Source organism: Schistocerca americana, chromosome 4, assembly GCF_021461395.2.
Source record: "Schistocerca americana isolate TAMUIC-IGC-003095 chromosome 4, iqSchAmer2.1, whole genome shotgun sequence".
In the NCBI taxonomy this organism is placed as follows: Eukaryota; Metazoa; Arthropoda; class Insecta; order Orthoptera; family Acrididae; genus Schistocerca; species Schistocerca americana.
The window spans coordinates 333916743-333940453 of record NC_060122.1 but is presented as its reverse complement, the minus strand read 5'-3'; the positions used below and the strand labels follow the sequence as shown (position 1 = coordinate 333940453).

The following is a 23711-nucleotide window of genomic DNA, read 5'->3' as shown; positions in this document are numbered from 1 at the left end:
GCTTACAGTTGGATGTGGGAGTGAACCGAGTCAGGCAGGGAGCAACCCTGGTCTTTGTTTGAGACTGATAGATAGGGTTGTTGGAGTGTTTCTAGGGACTGGGAGAAGGAGAGAAGGTTTTAAACATGTGCTATGTGACTGAATTTGGGAGTGGGGCAAAAGGTGATGCCTTTGGAATGGACTGATACTTTTGTGGGTCTAACGCTTTTGGAGGAAAGGTTCATCACTGTTTTTGGGTCTGTTAAGGTTTTGGATTCTGTATAGCAATAGAAGGGAGTTTTTGAGGGTTGGGTAAATGTAGTGGTTCTGCAAGGCAGGGTTTGTCAGCTATGATGGGATGTGTGGGAGGTTTGGCAGTTGTGGTAGAGGTGGTGGATAGTGGTGGTCCAATGCGGGAGTAGGAAGAGAAGAGGGCGGAGAGTTTTTTGAGGTGGCGTTCTGCATGCTGCTCTAGTTCCTGGAGGACAAGAGTTACAATGTGCGATATGGGATCCAGGAATCTGGGATTGCACAACCTGTGCCATGTGTATGCTTCCCACCAACACAAGCTTTTCTGAACTGCACAGGTAGGAACTCTCCCTACAATATATCCTGTCTTCCCGTAACCATCCTGGCCTAAATCTTCGTCAGTCATTGTCATTTATCCACCTATGTCCTTCCCTGTCCCCATTCCAGCACTACACAGCCCTCTACTCCACTAACGCACTCACAGCCTTTCTATTTCTTTCCTTTCCCACTGCCCCCCCCCCTCCTGCCCATCATCTACCCTCTCAACTGCCTACCTGCCCTACCCTCTCCCCTCCTCATACTGTATGCTCTCACAAGCAGCAATTTATGATCTGCCACTACTATCCTGCTATGCCCCCCATTCTCTGCCCCAGCCTCCTCCTTACCCCCACCACTCACTTTGCCTCTCCCATCATGTGCTGCTGCTTGCAATCTGGCCTTGGCTGTCAGAGACTGTGGTCATGTGTGTATGAATTGCATTTGAGTGTGTGTGTGTGTGTGTGTGTGTGTGTGTGTGTGTGTGTGAATATTGTCTAATTCTGACGAAGGCCTGTTTGGGCAATTGCGTTGTTTGACATGCATTTTGTTGAGTCTATCTGCGACTCTGCATCTCTTTTATATGGATAGTAGCAGCTATCCTTTTCAGAACATTGATATTATTCCAGCCTGGATTCTCCATTGTTTGATTTTGCCTGAAAGCTTTCCTTCCATCTTGTAACCCAGTGCTGTTTTTCCTTATTGCTATTTTCTAATGCTTTACTATACTTGGTGTCTGTCCTCCTTTTTCTCCTTTCCCATGTTGTCATTTGTCACCTTCCAAACTGCACTGCTCATCACTACTTACGAGCCACACTGTATCAACTGTCTCATGAGTGTGCATCGGATGGCTACTGGGCCGCGCTGATTTTTGTTGCAGCATCTCATGCCCCATATTACTCTCACCGATATCATTAATCCTAGACCTTCAACTCACTCTTCCTGTGGCACTTTCACTTATTTTTCACATGTTATTTTCTGTACCTTCCTAGGCCACATGAACTTGTATCTCACCCTACCAAACCCTTCCCCCTCCCCTCCCCCTACTCCTTCTCCTCTCAATTCCAGTCCTTACATACTAACTTCACACAGGCCAATCCCATCTGTCGTCCCCCTTCTTCACACTTACCCACCCATAGACCTGCAACCCACTTTACTATCTTTTTATTTATTTTTTTCTTTGATCACATAGTGCTTTCTCGTCAACTGCAGTTGGTTTTCGCCTTTCACTATCGGCCCACTATCTCAGATTTCATCTGCTGCTCCATACTTTATCCACTTCATCCTTTTTGTGATTTTGGTCTATTTTTGGGAATTTTTTGGATGTATTTATGTATTTTTACCCCCCACCATGAATCCATGCTCCTTCCATCTGCGTCAATAGAAGTTTCCTTATCCCTAGCTGGAACCCATTCTTATATACTGTTCTTGCATTATTGCTTGGCTCATCAAATCCCCCCAAATGGCCTTACAATAAAAGTACCCATCTCCAGCTGCCACCCTTCCTTCCACAATGATCTCCATCTGTTCAGCTCCCCCCATCCTTAACCTTCAATAATACAGTCCTGCAGAACCACCTCAATCAGGCACAAACATCGTTGCAATACCTCGTCTCCATCTGTAAAATTCTCCTGTTATACAATCCCAAATGCCCAGATGCCATATCATACATTCAAAGTCATGCCCCCCAGGAACTAGAGCAGCATGCACACCACCACCACCACCACCACCACCACCACCACCACCTCAAAAATGCTCTCCACCCTGTTCACTTCCTACTCCTACATTCGACTACCACTATCCACCACCTCCATAACAACCTCCACACTTCTCCCACATCCCCCATAGCTGACAAATTCTGCCTTGCAGATCTACTAAATTTGTCCCACCCTCCAGAACTCCCTCGCACCGCCATATAGAATCCAGAACCTAAACAGACTTGAAACACCATCATGAACTTTTCCTCCAAAAGTCTTAGCCCCACAGAAGTATCAGTCCTTTCCAAAGGCCTCACACCTTTTGCCCCACTTTAAATTCAATCACACAGGACTTGTTAAAGACCTTCTCACAGTCCTTGGAGTGGAAACACTTTTTCGCAATCAACCCTACCAATCAGTCTCAACCGAGGCCAATATTGAACCCTCCCCGACTCAATTCAATGTCCCATCCAAACATGATCCATCCCACTGCCCCCAAATCATCCCATGTTAACTTTCCGGACTTTCTTACCCTTGAATCTTGCATCACCATCATTCTCCAAATACCACAACATGCAAGTTAACCTTACACCCGCCTAAAGAACAATAATCCACCACTTAAAAACTGGTCCTGACCTTATAATACTACCTGCAGACAAAGGCTATACCACTACTGTTTTGAACCGCATGGGTTACCTGGCAGAAGGACTCTGCCAGTTGTCACATTCATCCACCAACAAACCCTGCCACAGTGCCCCATGACTAACACCCCTCAGATTCCTACCTTCTACATACTGATGAACCTAACCACCCAGGATGCTCCATTGTGGCCAATTACTTTGCCCCCAATGAGAGAATCTCTGCTCTCATAGACCAACACCTTCAGCCTATCATCTGCAACCTACCCACCTAATAAAAGATACCACTCATTTCCTCCACCGACTCTCCACATTTCCTGCTCCTTTACCATAAGATCCCCTGCTCATCACTACTGATGCCACCTCCCTTTATACTAACAGCCCCACTCCTACGGCCTTGCCACTATTTAACAGTACCTTTCTCAATGCTCGATGCATTCCAAACCTGTAACCTCCCTGCCATGACCATATATCCTCATGTACAATTACTTCTCCTCTGAAGGCATCACCTACGAACAAATCTGGGGTACAGCTATAGGCACCAGCATTGCACCATGCTATGCCTACCTACTTGTGGGCCGTCTAGAGGAATCCTTTCTAATCACCCAGCATCCCAAACCCTCACCTGTTTCAGATTCGCTAATATCTTCATGATGTGGTTTGAGATTGAGGACACCGTATCCACATTCCTCCAGAACCTCAACACCTTCTCCCCCATTTACTTCACTTGGTCCTCCTTAACCCAACAAGCCACCTTCCTCACGCTGACCTCCACCTCAAAGATGGCTAAATCAGTGCCTGCATTCATATCTAACCTGCCAACCACTACCAATAACTTCAGTGTGACAGCCGCCGCCCATTCCATACCAAGAAGTCCCTTCCATACAGCCTAGCCACATGTGGCCGTTGTATCCATACTGATGAGCAGTCCCTCTCGAAATAAACCAAGGGTCTCACTCTGCCCTTTAGAGACCGTAATTATCCTCCCAACCTTGTACAAAAACAGATCTCCCTTGCCTTATCACTCCAGTCTCAGGCTACATCCTGAAGTCCCACATTCCAGCAACAGAGGGATATTCCCTTTGCGACTCAATACCGCACCAGACTGGAGCAACTGAATCACATTCTCCAGCTCGGCTACTGTCGTCACGCCTTGAAATGAGGTATGTCCTACCCACTATCCTGCCCACCCAACCCACAGTGGCATTCCGCCATACATCGAACCCACACAATATTCTTGTCTATTCCTACAAAAACCCCACACTCAACTCCTTGTCTCATAGTTCATATCTCTGCAATAGATCCAGATACAAGGTCTGTCCTATACATCCTCCAACCACCACCTACTCCAGTCCAGTCACAAGCACTGACTATCTCAAAGGCACGGCTACCTGTGACGCCAGTTATGTGATCTACAAGCTTATCTGCAACCACTGTTCGGCATTCTATGTGGATATGACAACGAACAAGCTGTCCCTCCGCATTAATGGCCACCGACAAACTGTGTCTAAAAAGCAGGTGGCCCACTCAGTTGCTGAGCACATCACCTAACATGACATTCTTGATTTCAATGACTGCTTCGGAGCCTGTGCCATTTGGACTGTTCCCACCAACACCCACTTTTCTTAATTTTGCATGTTGGAACTCTCCCTACAATGTATCCTATGTTCCCGTAACCCTCCTGGCCTCAACCTTCATTAGTCATTGTCCATACCCACCTATCACCTTCCATGTTCCTATTCCAACACTACACAGCCCTCTATTCCACAAACGCACCCACAGTCTGTTTACGTCTCTCATGCTCCCACAAGCAGCACTTTCTGTGCCCCACCCCTGCCCTGCTATCCCTCCCACTCTCTGCCCCAGCCGCCTCCTCACCCTCACCATCCAGCTTCTTGTTTCTCCCATCACGTGCTGCTGCTTGCAGTCTGGTCTTGGCAGCCAGTCTCTGTGGTTGTCGTTGTGTGTGTGTGTGTGTGTGTGTGTGTGTGTGTGTGTGTGTGTGTTTAATTCTGACGAAGGCCTGTTTGGCTGACAGCTTTGTTTGACAATATATTTGTTTTGCCTATCTGCAGCTCAGTTTCTCCACTATATGCTGAGTAGCAACTGTCCTTTTCATAACTTTGTCATTATTTCATCCTGGATTGTCTATCGTTTGAAATACAGGAAATTATTGAGATAGGTAAGAGAGATTAGGGTCAACAGAAGTGTCCAATTCTTCCCGTCGGCTTTGACACGTGATGTAATCCTGTTGTATGTGACGTCACGACGGCGTGGAGTTTAGTTTGTGAGAGTGGCGTGTTTGTAGGTGTCGTTTTGATGTGGTCTATGGTGCTCTCTGGTGGTGTGTTTATGGGTTGCGTGTGTATAGATGGCGTTTTGTTCCGGTTGGTGGTGCTCTCTGGTGGTGTGTATATGGGTCACGTTTTTTATGTGGTGTATTGGGTTCAGTTGCGTTGTAGCCTTTGACGTGTGTGGTTTTGGTGTTGACTGTGCGGTTAGAGGAATATTTTTCAGTGAGTTAACTATTTAGTATTTGTTATGCCTAAGTTATTGTAGTGTTGTTTTCTGTTCATCGTGCGTGAATTTTTTAAAATTACTTTGTTTATGTCTTTGGTAGGTATGGATTGACTGACAAAATCAAAAGTTCGTGTTTGTGTGCGCTGATGGGGGACAGTGCTTTGTCCCTCAGTAAGTTCCTTCAACTATTTAGTCTGTTGGCTGAAGTGGTCAAAAGTGTTCTGTGTGTCGGGAAGAAATGCAACTTACAAAAGTTCCGGCATCTCAGACCCGGGACGGCTACATGTGGAGGTGTCGTAGGGAGGTTAACCTACGGCGCTCCATTAGGTGAGGTTCCTGGTTCGAGAAGTCTAGGTTGGGCATGCGAGAAATTGTGTTAACAAATTATCATTTTTGCTATAAATCCTCTCACAGTTTCTGTGCGCATGAGGTGGGTGTGAGCGAGAGGATGGTGCTTGATTGGTTTTCTTTTTGTTGTGAGGTGTGTTCGGAATATCTTAAGTGCAGGGGCAAGTTGGGTGGGCCTGAGGTGGTTGTTGAAGTTGAAGAGTTGCAGTTTGGGAAGAGAAAGAATGGGAGGGGTAAGTCTGTGGTTGGTTTATGGGTGTGGGGGCTGTGGTATCGAGGGGGGGAGGGGGGTGGTGTTCAGAATGTGTATTTAGGGTTTTGGAGAGGCAGACAAAAAGGGAATTAGTGGGATTGATTGAGGATTTCGTAGAAGAGGGTAGTTCTAAGTTTCAGATGCGTATTCTTCTTATAGGGGGTTGGGTCAGCAGGGGTACAATCATTTAGTAGTGAACCACAGTGTTGAGTTTAAAAATTATGACACCAGGGCCTGTACAAATACCACAGAGGGGTTTTGGGCGGCCATTAAGTCAGTTATTGAGAGGGGGAAGAGGCACTCTTCTAACCTTCAGTCTCATTTAGATGAATACTGTTGGCGGAAGAGCGTCCCTGAGGGCTATTGTATTTTTAGGGTTTTTTTAAGGGCAGTTAGTAGGATGCATAGGCCGAAGGTTGTGGGTTAGTGAGGTGTCGGGTGGGGGGTGGTGGCTGCGGCTCGAGGTGGACGGGTGGGGGGGGGGGGGTTAGCTGTTGGTGAGATTTGTGGAGGTCGGTGGGTGTGGGGAGGGGGGGGGGGGGGGGGTTTATTCTGATTTTGTTGTGGAGTATTCTCTTGTTACAGTTGACATTGAGTTGTAGAGTGTGATTGAGATTGTTTTTGGTTTTTTATTTGCTTAGGGGTCTTTGATTTTGGGTGGTGGGGGGAGGTGAGGAGGGGGGGGGGTTGGGAGTTTTTTTTGTTGTGGTTTGTTTTTTTTTTTTTGTGTGTGTGTGTGTGTGTGTGTGTGTGTGTGTGTGTGTGTGTGTGTGTGTGTGTGTGACCTAGAGGGCAGTGCTGGAGATTTTTTGGGGCGAGTTGTTGTTTTTTTGGTGTTTTTGTCTGTTTGGGTGGTTGGTGGGCTATTTGTGAGTTGTTTGGTTGTTGGTATTGGTGATTTGTATTTTAACTAATGTTCAGTCTTGATCACAACACTTATGTCTCAATAACATAGGTGACCGGTTTCGGTTATCTTTATACAACCATCTTCAGACCCATGGCTTCCTTGGAGGATGGTAGGCGGTGCTCTCCTCAGCTGCTACGAAGTCAACTGATCAGCGATCAGTTGACTTCGTAGCAGCTGAGGAGAGCACCGCCTACCATCCTCCAAGGAAGCCATGGGTCTGAAGATGGTTGTATAAAGATAACCGAAACCGGTCACCTATGTTATTGAGACATAAGTGTTGTGATCAAGACTGAACTTTAGTTAAAATATAATACTGCATTGATCACTGTATCCAAAAATGTGATTTGGTCACATGAGTTGCTGTTGACCTATGTAGGTCACAGGAAATGTTCGATTCCAATTTTGTTTTTGTATGTTGGTTTTCTTTCTGTCTTCTTCTTCTCTCTCTCTCTCTCTCTCTCTCTCTCTCTCTCTCTCTCTCTCTCTCTCTCTCTTTTTAAGCAATAATTGTGGTGGTGGTGAAAGTGTTGAGTTTTATAATGTGATATCGGTAAATGCTATTGAGCTACATAGTCAAGGGAAGTGAGTGATTCCAGAGGATATTGTGTGTAGTGGAATTTGGGAAGGTTGTGGGGTCTTGTTATTTTATCTTTTTGTGTCATTTGGTTCAGTGGTGTGTGTTTATATTTAGTTTGTCCCCACCCAAAAACCCCCAATTTCCCCTGCTTGTCCCATTAGTTTCATTATATTTTTGGAGGAATGTGAGTTTGATGGTTTTTCAATCTATTTTCGTGTTTGTTGTTATATTTGTGTAATGACGTCATAGGTGCGGTATGGGAGTAGTTGTGAATGGTAGTTTCCGCCATATTGGTGACGTGATGGGTCAAAACAGACGGGTGGAATCTGACGCTTCCATTATCCCCACACAACAATACCCGTATGACCCTTACGGATCAATGCCAACAGGTGGGATCAGACACCTCCGTTGACCCTGTTGAGTTTGTTCATGCAGCAGATTTGATCAATTTCAGGGTAAGGAAAAAATCATGAAATTTATAATAATTCTTTATGGTTTATATATCACTTTAAAGTGCACAACTACTTCTTCTTCTTTTTGGTATATGTTAAAAAGCAAACAATTTAAGCATGATAAATACAAAAACATTGCTACAACCTAACCCAAAATGTGTAACTTGAGTTACCAAATGCCAATTTTTTAAAGAGTTTCACAAAACACATTAAAGTATAGAAACTTATATGCCATTCTGTCCTTCATATAAGTGTACCTGATAATTTGGTGTCTCAAATAACTTACCTCCTGGTAGCCCTCTCCTGGTATAGGATATTTAATTCAAGTAACGTGAGTTACCTTTATTTATGTAATGTGAGTTACCATAATTTTTGTAGGATTAGTTATAATTCTGAGCAGTCAGATTGGTTCTGAATTACATACAACACAACTAACAATATATTTCAACATATTTAATGTATATTTATCTCCATATTCCACATAAAATCCCATAGAGAATAGCCATTTCTATTTTACACCAATTCGCAATTTTTGCAGAATGCCTTTAAGGGGAGCCAGAACGATCCATCTCCTCCATGTTAATTTTAGCAAACAGAAGGAACATTTTTTTCTAAAACAGTTAAACATATTGCTCTGAAATTTGGACTGCATGTTCAGTGAATATTTCTCTACAAGGTTATAATGCCATGTTAATAAATATTTATTGGTTTTTGTTTTACAATTTTATTAAACAGATGCTTATTTTTTTCTCTAAAATTTAGCACTTTTTCTTCTTGAATTATACAATTTTTTTACAATCTGTTATAAAAATGAAGGAAAAGTAGTACACAATATTGTGCATAAATTTCATTGATATACCGTTAGCAGTTTTTGAGAAAATGTTCCTCAAAGATGAAAATTTTAAAGTTATGGGAAATGGCTTCCACAGTTTTTTAATACATTCCTGCCCCATATGATGGATTATCAGCATCCTCATTTTTTTTCCAGTGTTAGTTTCCCTTTCACTGGTCTGTTTCTTCCCTTTTACCGCAAGCTGTAGACTTTTGTCTATTCTTCCTGAACCTCTTGGTCTTTCTTCATCAATTAGGTGCATTGTGGAAATGGTGTTGTGTCCTGGTTGGAAACCTAAACGTTTCAGCACATCACATTTGATTATGTTTCCTTTATTGTATGTTGCCATTGCATCATACACTCCAAAATGCAATGTTTTTATCTGTACAAACACTCTTTCGGGAATCCTAATCCAAATTAAATTATTTACACTTTCATTTGGATTTTGTGTTTTCCCGTGTAAACACTTTTCCAATAAACTTGGCTGTCATAAATCTCTGAATATGGGCTTCATTACATCAATTACAGCACTTGGCAAACTGTTTTTATGGGCATATTCCTTTCCTGATTTGTACTTACACCATGAGTCATCACCTGTGGGGCACAGTGCATGTTGCGGGTGCTCATTTGTTGATGCAGTACGAAAAAATAATGCCCATACTGCTCTCCTCACATGCTCAATGCTTCTTGTATTTTGCCTAATTGCACACCCATAGTACCTCTGCCATAGTCAAACAAGGATAATGGAATGTAGTCTAATTAAGTCGGGTGATGCTGAGGGAATTAGATTAGGAAATGAGACACTTAAAGTAGTAAAGGAGTTTTGCTATTTGGGGAGCAAAATAACTGATGATGGTCGAAGTAGAGAGGATATAAAATGTAGACTGGCAATGGCAAGGAAAGCGTTTCTGAAGAAGAGAAATTTGTTAACATCGAGTATAGATTTAAGTGTCAGGAAGTCATTTCTGAAAGTATTTGTATGGAGTGTAGCCATGTATGGAAGTGAAACATGGACGATAATAGTTTGGACAAGAAGAGAATAGAAGCTTTCGAAATGCGGTGCTACAGAAGAATGCTGAAGATTAGATGGGTAGATCACGTAACTAATGAGGAAGTATTGAATAGGATTGGGGAGAAGAGAAGTTTGTGGCACAACTTGACCAGAAGAAGGGATCGGTTGGTAGGACATGTTCTAAGGCATCAAGGGATCACCAATTTAGTATTGGAGGGCAGTGTGGAGGGTAAAAATCGAAGAGGGAGACCAAGAGATGAATACACTAAACAGATTCAGAAGGATGTAGGTTGCAGTAGGTACTGGGAGATGAAAAAGCTTGCACAGGATAGAGTAGCATGGAGAGCTGCATCAAACCAGTCTCAGGACTGAAGACCACAGCAACAACAACAGTACCTCTGCAGCCTATCAATTGCTTCATCTGCCAATCTTCCTCTTCCTCTTCCTCCAAGGGTCTTACCATCACTAAGGTTCTGGGATCCTAATGTCTGCTTTAGTTTGCGCAAGCGAGCCCCCATGTGCTTCTGCACATGTCCAATGCACTCCCTGTTTTTTTTAATGTGAATTTCATTGCCATATGGTTTGAGTCCTCTACAGCTTTATATTCCTTAGAATCACCATCTCCTAGATAGTTAGTGTAGCGTACATTATACCACTCCTGTGATGTGGAAAAAATTGCTTTCACTCCCTCTACTTCCATCGCTCCACTCGTGGTGTGACAATTTGCTTCACAACTTTCACTATGTTGGTCCTTGGTATTGCCCTTACATCTACAATGTTTTGAGAGAATACCAACAACAATTACTTTACAACTGTCTCCACTGATAGCTGTCACAGCTCCATTTAGAGATTTATGACCTCTACATTGCCATGATCCATATAAAGCAACAGTTAAATCTCTACAATTCCCATTATCTGTCACAGCTTCTTCAGCTGCTTTCTTCGTTGTTGCTTGAGCAATATCTTCAGCAGAAGATCCCACCAATTCATCATAAAATCCAAACTTGGTTGGTGGTTTTGGCAAGTTCATAATTCCTCATAACATTGTCCCTGCAGCACTGCCCTTGCCAATGCAACGCAAGCCATACACTAGCCTAACATTTATATCATACACCTTCTTTCCACTATTACCACTACGAGGAATACTGTTAGAATTAGAAAACAAAACTTCTGCAGCACATCTGTTACACTTCAATAACATTTTACATGCCAAACCAATGTGTGAAGTTATTTTAAATTCCAGTCCTCTTTCTTTGCAAACTTGGCATAAAACGTTATGTTTCAAAATATTAGAGAGCAAGGAAATGTTAATTATTTCATTCACATCATTACTATCACTTTCATAGTTTTCAAATTTTTCTTTTCTGTCACAAAGTTTCTTGCTCAAAGAAGTTCTATCACATTCATTTGAAGTAGTCGGTGAAGCAGTCTGAGCAGTATCTCCTTTCGAAACAACAAAAGAATTCTTCTTCCACTCATTGTGCCTTTTCTCAAACACTCGATAGCTGAAACGGGGCATATAGATATCCACAAACCAAATACGTAAAACAGGTACGAACAAAATTCGTCAAATACGCAAAATTGAACAGCTAAAGAACAAAAAGCAAACTCCACAAGTCAACACACATGGTATACCGTTTATGTTTACCGATATGAACAGTCATTTGTCACAGAGATAAAGCCACACAACGTTGGAAAACAAAACACTGTCTAATTCCGCAAAGATAGCCAGCGAGCAGCACCATCAGTGGTGACACACCATGTCACTACAACTATTAATGCAGCACGTCAACTTTGCAGCGATAAAAAGACACTCTTAGAATTCACTTAGAAGGGCGAAACTTGATTTGTTTTCTTCAGAAAACTCCAAATAATTTTATAATAAAAAAAACAAAAAACATTAATTTTGTCATTTTCATCATTCCGGCTCCCCTTAAGTGCAGCTGAAAAGATGAGAAGAAGAAGGCAGATATGAAGAGCGTAAAATCAAACACAAGGAAACTATGAAAAAGTTCAGGAAAAGAAGCAGGAACAGGAAAAATGTTTTCGTAACAGAGAACAAGAAACGATTGCTGCAGACAGGAAATGGGATGTCAGAGAAACTGTTATCAAGTACAGGAAGCGGCTAAAGGAAACATCTTCAGCTACACCAAGTAGTTCTGCCTCTCCACCATATAAAAATACGGTCTTCATTGAGAAAAGCCATATCAAAAGTGAAATGTGTACTTCCAGCATCAGCCAGAAAACAAAAATGTGTTATTGGAAGGTTGTATCATAAATCTGTTGAACCTTTAGAAGTAGAAAGAATCTCTGAACAAAAAATACATGATGAAATAATAAGCACAGTGAGCAAATTCTATGAAAGGGATGACATTAGCAGACAGGCCAGTGGACACAAAGACGTTGTGACTGCAAAGGATGAGAAAGGTAAGAGTAAGTTGCAAGTACAACACTTTATGTTTTCTTTGAAAGAAGCCCATGCAATGTTTTGTGAAGAAAATGGAAAAGTGAATGGTAAAAGTAAACTGGGTCGACAGAAGCATCCGATCCCACACATCAGCTTTGACTCATGACGTAAGGGTGTTGTGGTGTGTGACGCCATGACGGCGCGGAGTTTGGTTTGTGTGTGTGGCGTGTTTGTAGATGTCGTCGTGTTGTGTTATGCCCTCTGGTGGTATGTTCAGGGCTTTTGTTTGTGTGGTGTAATGGGCTCAGTTTGGTCTTGCTCATTATGCAGAATTGTTCGAGTGTTGGCTGTGTTTGTAGTGGAATTCGTTTCAGTGAGTTAATGATTTAGTGGTTTTGTGTGAAGGTTAATTTAGTGTTGTTCGCTGTATGTCATGTGGTAATTTTAGTAAATTAATCGGTTGGTATTTTTGTTCAGGAATGGATATGATGGATAAAATTAATAGCGTGCGTCTGAGGGAAATGATGGGAAACACCGCTTTGGAACTGATAAAGTTTTTGCAGCTGTTTGGTTTAATTGTTGAGATGGTGAAGTGCTGTATTTGTGGCAAAGAAATGAAGTTGGCTAAAGTTCCGGCGTCTCGGACCAGGGACGGTTATATGTGGTGCTGTTGAAAGTATTACATTTGGCATTCCATATGGCGTGGTTCCTGGTTCGAGAAGTCTAGGTTGGGCATGCGCGAGATTGTAGTGGTGACTTATTATTTTTGTTAAAGATCCCCACACAGTTTTTGCGTGCATGGAACTGGTGTGAGTGAGAGGAGTGTGCTTGATTGGTTTTCTTTCTGCCGTGAAGTGTGTCCCGAGTTTATTAAGTACAGGGGTAAGCTGAGAGGGAGAGGGGGGGGGGGGGGGGGCGGGTCATGGGGTGGTTGTGGAAGTGGACAAGTTGCAGTTTGGGGAAAGGAAGTATGGGAGGGGTAAGTGTGTGGTTGGTGTCTGGGTGTGGGGGGCTGTTGTTCCGGGAGAGGTGAGTGTTCTGAATATGTTTTTATGGTTGTGGAAGGAAGGTCTAAGGCGGAATTAGTGGGTTTAATTGAGGAGTACATAGAACCGGGGTCCACGGTAGTTTCAGATGCATTTTCTTCATATAGGGGGTTGGGTGAGAAGGGATTCAATCATTTAGTCATTAACCATAGCTTAGAGCTCAAAAATTATGAGACGGGTGCTTGCACAAATACAATAGAGGGGATGTGAGGGGCTGTTAAGCCAGTTCTTGGGAGGGGGAAGAGGCGCTCTTCCAACCTTCAGTCTCATTTAGATGAGAACTGTTGGCGGAAGAGTGTCCCTGAGGGCTATGTTTTTTTCGGTTTTTTTTAAGGGCTGTTAGTAAAATGTATAGGCCGAAAGTGGTTAGTTAGGTTGGGTGGGTGGGTGGGAGTCTGCGGCTCAGGGTGGGGTGGGTGGTTTATTTCGTGTTATAGTGTTTGGGTGGGGGTGGGGGGGGGGGGGGGGGGGGGGTGGGGGGGGGGCAGGAAGTGTGTTAGTTTGTGGAGGATCTATTTTGTTGAAGTTTTTGTTGAGTTGTTGTGTGTGACTGAGATTTTTTTATGTTGCATTTGGTTTTTTATTTTGGGGTGAGGTGAGAGGTTGGGTTGGTTGGGGGGGGGGGGGGGGGAGGGGGGGAGGGTCTGTCTTTTAGTTGTGTATTTTTTCGTTAGTGTGGGGCGCGGGGGGGGGGGGGGGGGGGGTCACGCGTGTGTATTGTGGTGGCCAACCTAGTTTGTGGCGCCAGAACTTTTTTGTGGTTAGTTTCTATTTTCTTGTTTTTAGTGTATGTGTTGTGTGTTGGTGTTGGGGAAGTGGTATTGATATCAGGAGATGTTTTTGAGCTATATAGGTCAAGGGAAGTGTTTGATCATAATTTATGTGATCGCGAGCTGCTGTTGAGCTGTATAGGTCAAGGGAAGTGTTCGATTCCAATTTATGGGACCGGGAGCTGCTGTTGAGCTATATAGGTCAAGGGAAGTGTTCGATCCCAATGTGTGGCTGCGATAGTTGGTGTTGGTATTGGTATCGGGAGATGTTTTTGAGCTATATAGGTCAAGGGAAGTGTTTGGTCATAATTTATGGGATCAGGAGCTGCTGTTGAGCTATATAGGTCAAGGGAAGTGTTCAATCCCAATGTGTGGCTGTGAATGCTGGTACTGGTATCGGGAGATGTTTTTGAGCTATATAGGTCAAGGGAAGTGTTTGGTCCCAATTTATGGAATCGGGAGCTATGTAGGTCAAGGGAAGTGTCCAATTCCAGATGATACTATGTTTAGTGGCATTTGGGGAGTTTAGTGATGTCGGTATTTTGCTTCATTTTGCGTGGTTTTCTAAGGGGGTGGGTGTCTAAATTTGTTTATATTTACTTTGTCCCCACCCAAAAACCCCCAATTTCTCGCGCTTGTCCCGTTAGTGTCATTAGGCTTGTTGTGGAATGTGGAATGTGTGTGTGTGTGTGTGTGTGTGTGTGTGTGTGTGTGTGTGTGTGTGTTTTTCGATGTATTTTCGTCTCCATAATGTGTACATAATGATTTCATATGCGCCATATTGGAATTGTGGTTTACGGTCGTTTCCGCCATATTTGTGACGTCATGGGTCAAAGCAGACGGGCGGGATCGGACGCTTCCGTATTTCCAGTAAACTCACAGAATTAAAACCCAAACATGTCATGCTTGCCAATAAACCTCCACACGTGTGTCTCTGCAGGTATCACTAGAATTTCATCTGTGCTATTAACTCTCTTCATAGTGTAGTACCTCAAATACCAAAGTACACCAGTAACTGGCCAGAATTTTTTCTATGTGCAGAGCCTACAGCTGATAGTTGGTTGGGAAAATGCATGAAATGTAATGATTTATTGGAAAATTAAACTTCCTGATTTATGTACTGGTGTACAAGAGTACAACGTGAAGTGGTATGTGTGGCAGGAGAGTGATGGCAGAATTTTGAAAGTAGAGGAAGAAGGTATGTTACAGAATCTTATTGATCATATTCTTACCATGGGACCTGAATTTTTAGAGCACTGCTACTTTAAGAGAGAACAATCAAAGAACTATCAGAGTGATAAGGAATCACTGCCTTCTACGACGCTAACTGCCATGATGCAAATCGATTTTTCTGAAAATTTTACGTGAGTAAGTCAAGATGAAATTGAAAGTGCACATTAGCAGCAGAATCTAATTAGTATTTTTACTGCCATGATTCGGCATTCAGGTACTTCTCATCCCTATGTGTTGGTATCTGATAATCTGGATCACACAAAAACACTGTCATTCCCTATGTTGATAGACTTCTTGAAGAACTACCAAAAAATATTAGACAAGTTACAATCTGGTTAGATGGTCCTGCTTCCCAGTTAAAAAGCAGATATATATTCCAGAGGCTATAAAAGTTCTAAGTAAGAGTCATGCCAAAAGAATTACATGGAAGTACTTTGCAACTTTTCATGGGAAGGGGCAGTGGATGAAATTGGTGGGGCTGTCAAACGCCAAGTTTGGTCTCGTGTGAAAAGCAGGAAATGTGTTGTAAACAATGCTACAGATTTTGTAAAAGCATTGTTGAATTCTTCTTCTAATGTGACAGCAGTTCTTAAGGGGGAAGAAGACTTCGTAATGGAAGGAAGTGTGGCTGGTAAAAACTGTCGAGGGAGACCACGTTTTGAATACAGTAAGCTTGTTCAACTGGATCTAGGTTGTAGCGGTTACACAGAGTTGGAGAGGCTTGCACAGACTAAAGTAGTGTGGAGAGATGCATCAAATTGGTCTTTGGACTGAGACCACAACAGCAAATTCCTTCTTTTTAATTTGTTTCACTTGGGACATGCCTGTTAGGACAAGCACCTAATGCATGAAGAGTGAGGGAGTTTTAAGGCACACCATGAACTGGCCATGGCCTCAATGATGGAACTGTTCCAGCATTCATCAACTCGGTGATGTGAGGTTTATGCAGTTCATGATTGGAAGCGAATTGTTTAAGTGACAGAAATATTGACCATTAGCTTAAAGGAGTACTTCTGAGATATAAAAGCTTTTTGCTGACAAATATGAAGGCTGAACATATGGGAGAGGCCTAGAGGTGCCAGAAGGTTTCAGATATGTTCACAGTTATCTCAGTCAATTAAATAACTTGGTGTTGGGGTCTCTCTGAATCAGTGTGCAACAATAAAGAAAATAAAAGATTTTAATCATTAACCTGTTCTATTCTTTGTTCCGTTAGAGCCTCAGACACAACTGGATGATTGATTCAATTTAATGCATTTTCAAAATCTAAAAAAGGCAAGGCAAAGAGGTTGACGGCACTAACTCATTTGTTCCACCTGTTAATTGTTTCACAGAGAATGAGGATACAATAAACTGTGCTAAATCTTGTGTGAAACACAGCTTGCTCAATAGATTGAGCCAAATCAAATGTGACGCTCATCCCAGTAATCAAAATTCTAGTAAAAACTTTGTACAGTGTGTACAGGAGACTGATAGGGGGAATGTAGTTCTTCATATCTTTAGAATGTGTTATGACTATTTTGCCTTTATTCCAATCTCTTGATAATGTTGCACAGTGCAAACAACTTTAAAACATTTGATCTAAATGGTTGGTAGATTTGGAGGAGGGGACCAAACAGTGAGGTCATCAGTCCCATCAGATTAGGGAAGGATGGAAAAGAAAGTTGGCCGTGCCCCTTCAAAGGAAACATCCTCGCATTTGCTTAAAGCGATTTAGGGAAACTGATGAAAACCTAAAGGGTCGACAGAAGCGTCCGATCCCACGCGTCAGCTTTGACCCGTGACGTAAGGGTGTTGTCGTGTGTGACGTCATGACGGTGCAGAGTTTGGTTTGTGTGTGTGTGTGGCGTGTTTGTATATGTCGTCTTGTTGTGGTTTGTTGTGCTGTCTGGTGGTGTGTTCAGGGTTTTCGTTCGTGTGGTGTAATGGGCTCAGTTTGCTTTTGTTCATTATCCAGAATTGTTTGAGGGTCGGCCGTGTTTGTAGTGGAATTCGTTTCATTGAGTAAAGGTTAATTTAGTGTTGTTCGCTGTACATCGTGTGGTAATTTTAGTAAAACTAATCGGTTGTTGTTTTTGTTCAGCAATGGATATGACGGATAAAATTAACACTGCGCAGGTCAAAGAAGTATTCGATCCCAATGTGTGGCTGCGTATGTTGATATTGGTATCGGGTGATGTTTTTGAGCTATATAGGCCAAGGAAAGTGTTTGATCCTGAGTTATGAGATCGGGAGCTATATAGGTCAAGCGAACTGTCCGATTCCAGATATTGTGTTTAGTGGTATTTGTGGAGTTTTGTGATGTCGGTTTCTTTCGTCGTTTTGTGTGGTTTTGTATGGGGGTGGGTGTTTAAATTTGTTTATTTTTAGTTTGCCCCCATCCAAAAACACCCCATTTCCCGCGCTTGTCCCTTTAGTGTTATTAGGCTTTTTGTGGAATGTGTGTGTGTGTGTGTGTGTGTGTGTGTGTGTGTGTGTGTGTGTGTGTGTGTGTGTGTTTTTCGATGTATTTTCGTCCTCCTAATGTGTACGTACTGACTTTATATGCGCCATATTGGAATCGTGGTTTATGGTCGTTTGCGCCATATTTGTGACGTCATGGGTCAAAGCAGATGGGCGTGATCGGACGCTTCCGTATTTCCAACCTAAATCAGGATGGCCGGACACTGTTTTCAAACTGTCGTCCTCCCAAATGTGACTCCAGTGTGCAAACCGTTGTGCCATCTTGCTCAGTTTGGTTTAAAATGCTTTACAGATTCCTAATCCATCAGTTTTAAAATATCGAAAGACAGATCACCTCTACCTAGAGCAGTTCATTTTTTCATATTGTCGATAACATGTTTGATCCCTGATAGCGGTATTTCTGGGATTTGGGGGAGACGGGGGGGGGGGGGGGGGGGAGACAGAGAGAGAGAGAGAGAGAGAGAGAGAGAGAGAGAGAGAGAGAGAGAGAGAGCGAGCTTAGTACTTACATAATTATAACATTAATATTTCGAAACCTGATTCTTAACTGCTTAAATGTTTCCAGGTGCACATGTGGTTTCTGACTATAATGTCTGCAGATTAAAACTGAAGAAATTGGAGAAAAGTAGGAAATTCTGGATCCAGGACCTGGATAAATTGAAATTGCTGAGAGTTCAAACAACTCATTGAGAATGGGGAAACGAATACAGTAGAAGATGAATGGCTAGCTTCGAGACGATGGCAGCAGAAGATGAAATAGGAAAAAAACGACACAGACTAGTAGAAATCCCTGGAAAACAAGTGAAATATCTACATCCACATGGATACTCTGCAAATAACACTTAAGTGCCTGGCAGAGTATTTACTTAACCACCTCTATTAGTCCACTCTAGAACAGAATGTGAAAAAAAAAGACCACATATATCTTTGCATGCAAGCTCTGATCGTTTCTCCCTACGTAGTTCAGAATCAACAAAATATTTTCATATTTGGAGGTGAAAGTTGGTGATTGAAATTTCGTGAGAAGATCCCACCACAACAAGAAACACCTTTGTTTAATGATGTCCATGCCAAATTCTGTGTTATTGCAAAAACTTGACAGGAAATGTGCTCTATTCAAGAAACAAATTAAAAATGAAAACCTTTGAGATAAACTAGAAAGATTAAACAACACTGCACACTGATCATTACAAAAATTAGTTGTAGCAGATTTGAACAGACAGGGGATATAACACAAATATTATATAAAGTGGCACTACCTTCTTTTACAAGAAAGAGAGATGAAATGTAATAATTTAATAAGTGAAGTTAGTCAGGGAAAGGCAGTATGAAAAGTGACGCAAAATTAGTTAACAGTAAACACATTTCACGGAATAAAAATGAGGTAGAAGTAATTTTTAAAAGACAACCAAAGGGACTTCACAAGCTACAGATGTGCAAGTAACAATTATTACTTTCAGTTACTGATCATGTAGCAGATGAGAATTATAAGGGGCCCTATTTGCACAAACTATGTCTGCCAGGTATAACTGGTTGATAAATATTCTACTGGGTACAGAGTCATTGGAATATAAAGCACAGGAAGTGAAAAATAACTCTTAGTTCCGATATCATCATGAATGTCATAACCAGAGAAAGGTATGACACACTGCCACCTTTTTCTTTTATATCTGTAATACTTTCAATTGATAAGGGCTTGTTGGAAACACTATGGAGACATGTAAAAGGTTCAACATCTGGATTACTGATGTTACTCTGTAAGGTACCACAAGTCAGCGGAAGTTCCTTGACTATCATCTACACCCACCTTCTCTACTGCCATCTGAGCAAAGATGAAACACATGATGGCGAATCTTTCAAGAAAATCTGGCGGGTATTTCAGCAAGAACATGGGCGTTTTTGCTTCGACAGTACATAAATTAATGTAAATATCATTAAAATAATAGGGGCATACCCAGCTCTGGTTGAGACTGATTAATAATATAAACTTATAATGTATATGAGAGAGAGCAAGAGAGAACTTCAGAAGGACTGTAAATTATCAGAGTCTACTGATAGAAATTGAATCGATGCGTTAAACTTGCAACAATACACACAAGGCTTTTATTCTCCCTCAAAGCCCATTATAGGTGAGCAGTAGTAGATACGATATTAAATAAAAAGTCAACATTCACTAACAATACTGTCTGACGGTATTCATTTCAACCTCATAAACAAGCAGTGCCTCCCTCCGAACGCCTACTTATAATACAAACATAAAAACAATGGAAAAACTTTGGACACTTACCAGGATGTATTACAGAACACATCTTGTGGATTGCTTTGTCGACTGGTTACTACATCCAATGGACACTAATAATGGATAGATAAAGCCAACAGCGGAAGTATGACCAATTGAAACCCCGCCCTTCCCTGTCACATGCACATCATACAATTATCACGCGTGAAAAACATTCACTTTCACAATAACATTATTCATAATAGCACACTACTAGCCATCACTTTCATAACTCAACGTACTTCTCACTGTAATCACAATGTTAACATTTTTCTATACATCGCAACCACCTGACAGCCATCAACAACATCTATTTCAACGATACTCCTGTTGTCAAGTGAAACAAAGCAAAGGTCTTAGGCAATGTTGAGCCTAGGCAAGGATGATATCAAGGGGATTAGCCCAGTGATCTCCATACTATTAGTATAGAGATCACTGGATTAGCTAGATATCATTGGGGATAGCTAACCACTAGTGGTGGGTCAAACGGTTTTTCTGGAGTAACCGTTATCATGGTTCCACTTATTCTTTGATAACCGTTATTTTTAACTGTTATCAATAAGTGTAAAGTTATTTTTCTCTGCCGAATACTCCGACGGGGCTACAGTTAAACAACGACATAGCTGGAATCCATCAGTTTAATTATAGTATAACTGCGAGTATTGCGAAATGGTAGGAATGTCGTATGAATCGTGTCATAACCTTATCAAATTAGCTCCGGGTACATTTCAGTTGATGTTGGAACGATTATTAGTGTTTCATATTATATGTGTGTAGGTTATCGGTCGGTATTAGAAATTATATTCGCAGCTGCAACAGAAAGTACGCGGAACTTCACCACAGCACTGTTTAAGTAAAATGTTAATAACGTGGGTTTTTAAGTACGAAGTAATATGTAAACTGAATACTGTAGGTTAAATACGAAGCTTAATTTCTTATTCTGCTCACTTAATAGAATAAGTGTACAGCCTTGTAATGCAACAAAAAAATATACGGAATGTGAGATTCGTTTACTCCTGTCCTGTACAAGACAGGCCTATTGGGGAAAGTGTGAGTATGCTAATCCAAGTTTTATGTGAGCTTTGGAAAACTGCTCGATTTCTCTAGCTACAGCATGTGTATAACATATGAAGACATGCAGATCGAAAAGTTTGACAGTGTTACATATCTGAGACTACAACTCGATACTAAATTCAGTTGGGAAGGGCATACCACAGAACTGATGAAGCACCTAAACAAGTCTGTACTTGCAGTGAGAATGATGTAAGATGTAGAAGACATAAATATAAAAAAGCTTACATACTTTCATTGTTTATTTCATAAGGGATCATATTCTGTAGTAATTCATCAAACAGAGCAAAAATTTGTAGCATGTAAAAGAGTGTAATAAAAATCGTTTGTGGTATAAATTCAAGAACATCATGTAGGAACCTGTATGAGAAACTTTGTATTCTAACCACTGCTTCCTAGTATATTTATTCCTTACTGAAATTTGTTGCAAGTATTTTCAACCAAAAATTCAATACATAATATCAATACTAGAAATAGGAACAGCAATCTACATAAAGATCTAAAATCACTTACCTTGGTCCAAAAAGGGGTCCAATATTCAGGAAACTGAATACTGAATAAACTGCCAGCAAGTCAGCAACCATTAAAACTTGGTTTCAGATAAAGCACGGTTTACAGAGTGTTTGAAAGACTTTTTGATACAAAAGTGTCCGATTCCACCTGTCTGCTTTGACCCATGACGTCCTCGATATTGCGAAAATGGCTATTTTAAGTGTGTCTATGACGTCTCTAGATACACACAGCAACAAACATGAAGATACATATAAATAAGACAATAACATCTCCCTCCAAAAATACGATCAAACTAGCAGGTCAACTGCAGGAAGTTGGGGGTTTTAGGCTGAGGACAAGCTAAATATAATAGTAAAAAAAACCACACCACGATCCCAAAACACAAAATGACATACAAAAAGATAAAAAAATTACACCAACAAAATCATAGGGAAACAGACACTTCCCTTGAACCATATAGGTCAACCATAAGTGACAATACCGAAACACCAATACCTATAACTAAAACTACGAAAATTGGAATTCGACATTTCCCTTGACCTATGTAGGTCAACCACAGATGATAATACCAAAACACCAACTCCTACAACTACGAAAATGGGAATCGGTCATTTCTAGTAATCTATATAGGTCCACCACAACTATTGATGCCAAAATACCAACACCCACAACTGCAAAATATACAACCAAAACCACAACCTCAAATATCCACAAATCAAACATCCCTACATAAATTAAAACACATTCAATACTCCATAAATACACAAAACATGGCAACTAGAAAAAAAGTTACTTACTACCAGAAAATTCTGGCGCTGCAAACTAGATAGGCCAGCCCAGCCCACAGCCCCCCCCCCCCCCCCCCCGCCCCACACACACACACATTAAACATCTTACCACACTACAAATAACAAACCAATAACACCAAACGAAAACGCCGAACACATAAACAAAAAAACACCTTTACGTCAAAGCAGAAACTTCCATTGACCCCTCCTCCTACCCTGTAGATGAATATCTTAACACAGATTGTTAAACCAGCTTAAGTAAAAATTATGCTATATTTCAGTTCTGACAGCACTTGGTCACAGCAGTCAATATCAGGTATTCTGTATATGATAAACTTATTAAAAGTGCATAACTGTGTTTTATTCCGACAGTGTATCAATTCTGTAAATATTAGCAGTTACTGTTACATATTCACATATTTTGACAATCTCCTGACAAATGATGAGGATAATAATTATTGTATTAAAATGTTTTACATTCTGACATATTATTTGTCACTCACGATGGCCAGGGGCATTTCCGAAGCAGTACAAAAACATTTGTTCGCTCCAGTAACTATCCTTTCTGGAAACATCAGCGAGTCAGGAACGCAGACACACAGTTATTCCGTTACCAACATCCAGGTTACCTGTAGTGGTAGCCCGATAACTACCAGAGAACGAGAACTGTGACCCAATAACAATAACTGCCAGAGGAAAATACCGATCTCTGACAGTTATTTCCATAGTCGCTCGAATTCCTTATGGTAACTCTCTTTGTACTACCCGTCCCAGCTAAATGGACACACAAGGCTGAAAGAAACAACCGTACTTGATAATGCCTGTACTGCAGTTCCTATCAGCCACTGCTCTGATATTAATTTTATTTAATTGTTTGTGCTAAAAGTAATGAAGGCGCACAAGATAGTACACAGTTCTTATCAACAGATGGCGTCTCACAGTTGTTCTCATGACATAAAAAGCGCCTTCCAAATGGTCTCTCCGTCTCCTTTGTAGCCAGATCTCCGACGAGTTGACGCGAGAGCGTAGTACGATATTCGGTCAACAGATGGCGGGAGGCACTGTTGGCAGTTATTGAAATAACTGCCAGTATCAGATGAGCGGTTATCACATAGCCGTTACTTTCAGTAACCGATTATTTCTATCAGTTACGTTATTTTTTGCCATCCCTACTAACCACCTTGGAGATTACTAAACACATTGATCCCATGCACAATGAGCTCAATGGTGTTGAGCTCACTGTCCATGCATGGCTACACAGGTTAGGCCAGCAGTCTCTGTAGTGAACACTAACCAAGACAACGAAAGCCTAGACATACAACATTACCAGAGTGTCATTTCTCAGGCTAAAATATAGAAATAT

General features: G+C 41.5%; 1 protein-coding gene across 1 annotated transcript in view; it reads right to left on the bottom strand.

The window, feature by feature from the left end:
• LOC124612568 (abl interactor 2) overlaps positions 1-20378 on the bottom strand; it is a 61071-nt gene extending 40693 nt beyond the window's left edge. Inside the window, exons 1-2 of the mRNA XM_047140850.1 lie at positions 20219-20378; positions 19986-20110 (exon numbers count right to left, since the gene is read on the bottom strand). Of these exons, the coding sequence (XP_046996806.1) occupies positions 19986-20007 (22 nt within the window). The 5' untranslated portion in view covers positions 20008-20110; positions 20219-20378. The remainder of the gene's footprint in view (positions 1-19985; positions 20111-20218) is intronic.
• Between the last annotated feature and the right edge of the window lie 3333 nt (positions 20379-23711).